General features: G+C 40.9%; 2 protein-coding genes across 2 annotated transcripts in view; one reads left to right on the forward strand and one right to left on the reverse strand.

Moving 5' to 3' along the window:
• LOC106546597 (tubulin alpha-1B chain) overlaps window positions 1–3,518 on the reverse strand; it is a 78,016-nt gene extending 74,498 nt beyond the window's left edge. Inside the window, exon 1 of the mRNA XM_087710291.1 lies at window positions 3,475–3,518. The gene's annotated coding sequence lies outside the window, so the exon portion shown is untranslated. The remainder of the gene's footprint in view (window positions 1–3,474) is intronic.
• Window positions 1–5,560, forward strand: part of LOC106546601 (tubulin alpha-1C chain) — a 62,718-nt gene extending 57,158 nt beyond the window's left edge. Inside the window, exons 3-5 of the mRNA XM_014063507.2 lie at window positions 1,584–1,806; window positions 3,382–3,530; window positions 4,483–5,560. Coding sequence (XP_013918982.2) covers window positions 1,584–1,806; window positions 3,382–3,530; window positions 4,483–5,457 — 1,347 coding nt within the window. The 3' untranslated portion in view covers window positions 5,458–5,560. The remainder of the gene's footprint in view (window positions 1–1,583; window positions 1,807–3,381; window positions 3,531–4,482) is intronic.
• Window positions 5,561–6,000: the final 440 nt, after the last annotated feature.

A 6,000-nucleotide genomic window follows, 5' to 3' on the forward strand; every position in this document is an offset into this window, starting at 1 on the left:
TTTTAAAAAAGGTTTTGCACTCTGCAAACCTCACAAAATTGGGCCCATTTTTTGTCAAAAAAAGGGCATGGATAGCCTTTAGGAGGCTCATAGAGTGCTCCTGGGAGTTGGGGGTGGAAATTGAGCAAAAAACAGCCTGTTTTTTATAGCAATAGCAGTAGACTTATATACCGCTTCATAGGGCTTTCAGCCCTCTCTAAGCGGTTTACAGAGAGTCAGCATATTGCCCCCAACAATCTGGGTCCTCATTTTACCCACCTCGGAAGGATGGAAGGCTGAGTCAACCCTGAGCCGGTGAGATTTGAACCGCTGAACTGCTGATCTAGCAGTAGCCTGCAGTGCTGCATTTAACCACTGCGCCACCTTGGCTCTTTGCTTGTTTCTGCCCTCCCCAGCCCCCAGGAGCACTCTGGAAGCCTCCTAAAGGCAATGCATGGGCATTTTGGTGAAGAGGGCGGGGTTTTGTGAGGCAACAAATGCTGTATTCAGTGTATAAGACGCATCCAGATTTTCAGCCTCTTTTTTGAGGGAAAAGGGTGCGTCTTATACTCTGAAAAATACGGTAAGTAAATAGAAGGTACATTGTGAACCTGCACAATGCCTGCTTCTGCCCATTACCAAATACAAAGTTGGCATCTAAAAGAAGGATCAGGCTTCCCCATCCTGACCCTGTCCAGGTGTGCTGGACCATAACTCCCATAATCCCCATCACCAATTCTTTTTCATGCTGGGGAGGCCACATTACTGCATCTATCTGAACTGGTGATCAAAAATCTGCTGGGTTGTTTACTTGCTGGCCAGTTATTAAATAATATAGAAGGATGTTCTGAACGGGTGATTTCTGTGCTTCATCCAGCTTTCCTTCATTTCCAGAAGTCGCAGAAGCAAGTGATAAAGATACATATCGAGAAACGGGTAGAAATTGTAACTGTTGCAATGACTGGCACTTAACCATCCCCATGAATTAAGACTAGGTAGTTGTTAGCATTGGGATGAGAAATGATTGAAATGAGAAATGAGGAGGTGATAAGCTGCCTGGGAAAGTCAAGGGAAATCATCAAAAACCATAAAAGACTGAAAGTTAGAATATTCTGGACATATGATGTGACACCCAGAAATATACGGCACACCTCGCTTAATCCTCCAGGGAAAAGATGAATGGAAATGAGGTCCAGACAGAATTTAAAAAAAAAAGCATGGCTTCAAAATCTAAGGGACTGGTTTGGACAAAACTCAACAGCAGTTTTTCATGTGGCTCTTGATAAAAATAGGATCGCCAACTTCCGCCAACTTCGCCAACTTCTGATATGGGACAAGAAGAAGTTGTTAGTATTGGCTTGCAGCAAAATTTCAGCCGTAGCTGCACTTTAATTACATCCAGACAGACAGACAGAGCTAATAATTTCTAGCACAGCCATGCCCTTAAGTCTTGTTAATAGCTCATGCTTCGTGTTGCATGAAAACAGATGATTATTTATTGCTAGTTGGGACTTTACTGGTGAGTGGTTTAATCATTGCAGACAATTGCTAGTTGTGGTTTACCTGTTCTAGAATAAATATAATGGAATGGTTTCTCTCTGCAGCGTGAGTGCATCTCCGTCCACGTTGGCCAAGCCGGGGTCCAGATTGGCAATGCCTGCTGGGAGCTCTACTGCCTAGAACATGGCATCCAGCCAGATGGGCAGATGCCCAGCGATAAGACGATTGGGGGAGGAGATGACTCCTTCAACACCTTCTTCAGTGAGACTGGAGCTGGCAAACACGTCCCCAGGGCTGTATTCATAGACCTGGAGCCAACAGTGATTGGTGAGCTACTTGCAGTAATATTAACATTTTAGAAATACTCCGTGGCAAGAAAGGTTAGAGGTCCATAGAATATCAAACATTTCTTGTTCAAGTTGGAGGTCCAGTCCCTTGCATTTATAGATTTAAAAAAAAAACAAATCAGACTTCGGTCCTGAAGAACATCATGACATATCTGAATAGAGACTAACTTTTTGACTGGATATATGATGGATTCTTGTTTTGGTATAAGGAATTAATTTGTGCTAACATGAATTTTTAACCTATTCAATCATGACTTTTTAATTTAATTTAACTTAATATTCTTAACATACATAAATATCAAAAAGAAAAAAATTAATAGAAACCAAAACAAATTAGAAAAGAGACAAACTCATACAAGCTTATAAAAAAAAACAAAGGCATGTTGTATTTTATACTTTTAGTACTTGCTGATTTACTAATAAATATACCACTATATTATAAGTAAGATAACCCTTATTGTCATATTTTTTTCTGTGGGCACTCTGACACACATTAAAAATGAAATCTTCTTGCCTGCTCTCAAAAGTGTACACATATACAACTCATGTATGCTACATGCATACATGCATGCATACATACATACATACATACATACATACATACACCCTAACATATAAATAATTAATCACTGTCCATCTTGAATACATAACGGAAAGAGGAAGCTTGAGAGTTCACAAGGTTGATACTGTATGGAACAAAATTCTGGCTGAATCTGGATGTCCTCCTTATAAATACAAAATATTGTTAAATATCACAAAATTTGTGACATAACATTTACTGCTGCATCCAATTAGTAGAAAATATTGGTTTTGCTTCCACAAGGTATCACTCACTTCTTGCAGCCATTTCTTAATATCTGGAATAATATCAGATCTCCAATTTCTCAATATTCTTTTACCTACTCCCATGTTCAATAAAACCATAATTCCTAATAAGCACTCAGATTCTAAAACTTTGGCATATAGTTCAACGTTTTATTTATCAAATTTATATAGCTGCCCATCCTCTCCCAAAGGGGACTCTTGTGTTGTGAACAGTGATAAAGATTTAAATGCTGTATTTTTCCCATAAGTCTACTTATAATACATTACAGGTTGTCCTCAACATGACTGTAATGGAGTCTGCCCATTCTGGTCATAAGTTGTGGTGGTTGTAAAGCAAGTCATCATGTAACAGATTTCATTTTACAATTTTTTTTGCGATGATCATTAAGTGAATAAATGATAGGTTAAACAAAGGACAAGAATCCAGAATGAAGAAGAGTTGTGCAATTGAACAATGCAATTTGAGAGCAATTGGAATACACTGAAATTAATGTTTAAGGTGCCTTTATTCTTTACTCGTGCAGAAAGATTTGGCCACTTCCACAATTCTTTCTTCATTCTGGATTCTTCTCCTCTGCAATCATCTCAGTGCCATCTCTTGGTTTACCCCAGAAGTTCAATTCTCTCTGAAAGCTTTGTCAGTAGATACATTTTTGAACAAACATCTTGGGTTTTTGATCACACGATGTCACAACAAACTAAATACCTTTTTCGTTAATTATTTTCACAGATGAAGTGCGCACTGGAACATACCGCCAGCTATTCCACCCTGAGCAACTGATCACTGGCAAAGAAGATGCTGCTAACAACTATGCCAGGGGGCATTACACCATTGGCAAAGAGATCATTGACTTGGTCCTTGACAGGATTAGGAAATTGGTGGGTAATTTCTGCTGCTGAAGGAGCCCTGGGCTTGGAAATGTGAAATAAAGAACTGTAGAGATGCATAGTTCTAAAAATAAAACCCCTAATATTAAGTGGGATAAGATCCCCTGATGCATCTCCTAGTTTTACAGTATAGGATCATCGGCTGCTTCTAGTGTGACTCACTGAATGTATCCCACTTTATCTTCTGCTTGCTGGCAAACAATTTATTCTCTTTTTAGCCATGATTGAGTTTTGAACAGTAAATGTGATGAGTGAATGAGATAAGAGTGAACTCACATAGAAACCTTAGGGTATTTGCAACAAGTTTGTGGGAAATTAGTTTGAAATTAGCTGGATTTGAACAGGCAAGTCATAAAATTTGGTTTTATTTTTGGTATAGTTATGTTTGAACCTAGTTTTTGATTTCTAAACCACTGCTTGTGGTTTTGCATCATGTGAGTTGTCATTGGTTTACTGTAGAAAATAAAGTTTAGTAAACAATGGTTTAAATCATGTTTTTTTTTAAAAAGAGGTTGACCATCTGAGTCACCAAAAGAATGAAAAGAATTGCATCTTAGATCAGGAATGATGATGTGGAGGAGAAATATAAAGACTTGTATTACCAGGAAGCAAATGAGAAGGCAGGGTAATTCCCGAGTAGCCTTCTAAATGTGATTCAGTCTTATTGAAGTGGTTGGATTTAAGTTGCACTCATTCATGATAATTGGCAGGGGCTGTAGAATTTGACATTCATCATCATCTGGAAGGCTGGATCTTATGGTCTGTAGCTTTTTGGAAGTTACAATGGGCTACAGAATATTCTCAAACAACTGGATGGGATTGAATTTCTTCTGGTATTTTCTTGAGAGTTAAGGAGTTTTTTTTTTTAAATGCTTGGAAATCAATGAGAGAAAAATCTGGTTCTTAAAATTGACTCTGAATCCACTTTGCTTTTTCCCAACAGGCCGACCAGTGCACAGGTCTCCAGGGTTTTCTGGTCTTCCATAGCTTTGGTGGTGGCACTGGCTCTGGCTTTACATCCTTGCTGATGGAGCGCCTGTCCGTTGACTATGGCAAGAAGTCCAAGCTGGAGTTCTCCATCTACCCAGCTCCCCAAGTATCCACAGCTGTCGTTGAGCCCTACAACTCCATCCTGACCACCCACACCACCCTGGAGCACTCCGACTGTGCCTTCATGGTAGACAACGAAGCCATCTATGACATTTGCCGACGAAACCTTGACATTGAGCGCCCCACCTACACCAACCTCAATCGCCTTATCAGCCAGATTGTGTCCTCCATCACAGCTTCCCTGCGATTTGATGGTGCCCTGAATGTAGATCTGACAGAATTCCAGACCAACTTGGTGCCCTACCCTAGAATCCATTTCCCTCTGGCGACCTATGCTCCAGTCATCTCTGCTGAAAAAGCCTACCATGAGCAGCTGACTGTAGCAGAGATCACTAATGCATGCTTTGAGCCAGCTAATCAGATGGTGAAATGTGACCCTCGTCATGGTAAATACATGGCCTGCTGCCTGTTGTACCGTGGTGACGTTGTTCCTAAAGATGTCAATGCTGCTATTGCCACTATCAAGACCAAACGCAGCATCCAGTTTGTAGACTGGTGCCCCACTGGTTTCAAGGTTGGTATCAACTACCAGCCCCCGACCGTGGTCCCCGGAGGCGACTTGGCCAAAGTGCAGCGTGCAGTCTGCATGCTGAGCAACACCACAGCCATTGCTGAGGCCTGGGCCCGCCTGGACCATAAGTTTGACCTGATGTATGCCAAGCGTGCCTTTGTCCACTGGTATGTTGGGGAAGGGATGGAAGAAGGGGAGTTCTCAGAGGCTCGGGAGGACATGGCTGCTCTGGAGAAGGATTACGAAGAGGTAGGGGCCGATAGTGCTGATGGGGATGATGAGGGAGAAGAATACTGATTCTTTATTGTGTTAATTTTTCCATTCATCACCCCTGCCTTCTTCTGGATTCATATAACTGTCTATTGTGTTAAAGCTTATTAAAAGTCTGTTTCAGCTGAAAGCAGTTTTGTTTCTTTCTTTAGAGAACAAACTCTGACCTTTCCAGTGTTCTGGTGTCAGCTGGGATTGTGTTTGTTAAATGAATAAATGGTATGGTCTGTTAGCTTGATAAAGCTTGAATGGTGACACAGCAGGGTACATTAAAAATGTACAGTCAATTGAAGAGTGTGAATGTAGCGGACCCAGGGACTTTGAGCCGTAATCCCTCAGTGCAAAAAAAATTCTGTTCTCTGCAAATGCCATCCTGAACATAGCTTTGTGATTCACCTTAAAATTAAGTAGGAGGAGAAATTGGGAATTTCTGGTTCTGCTTTGAGTATGTGAGGGAGAGTAGATATCTGGAATGAGAGGAGCTGTCCTTTATAAGGGCAGGCTGGAGGTCATTTGTACTTCCAGGCAGAAGAAAAAATGTCCCCCCACCCTTTCTTTAGCATAGTTCAC

This window comes from Thamnophis sirtalis, unplaced genomic scaffold, assembly GCF_051295495.1.
Source record: "Thamnophis sirtalis isolate CommonGarterSnake01/CBP01778 unplaced genomic scaffold, rThaSir2_p1.2 scaffold_3, whole genome shotgun sequence".
In the NCBI taxonomy this organism is placed as follows: domain Eukaryota; kingdom Metazoa; phylum Chordata; class Lepidosauria; order Squamata; family Natricidae; genus Thamnophis; species Thamnophis sirtalis.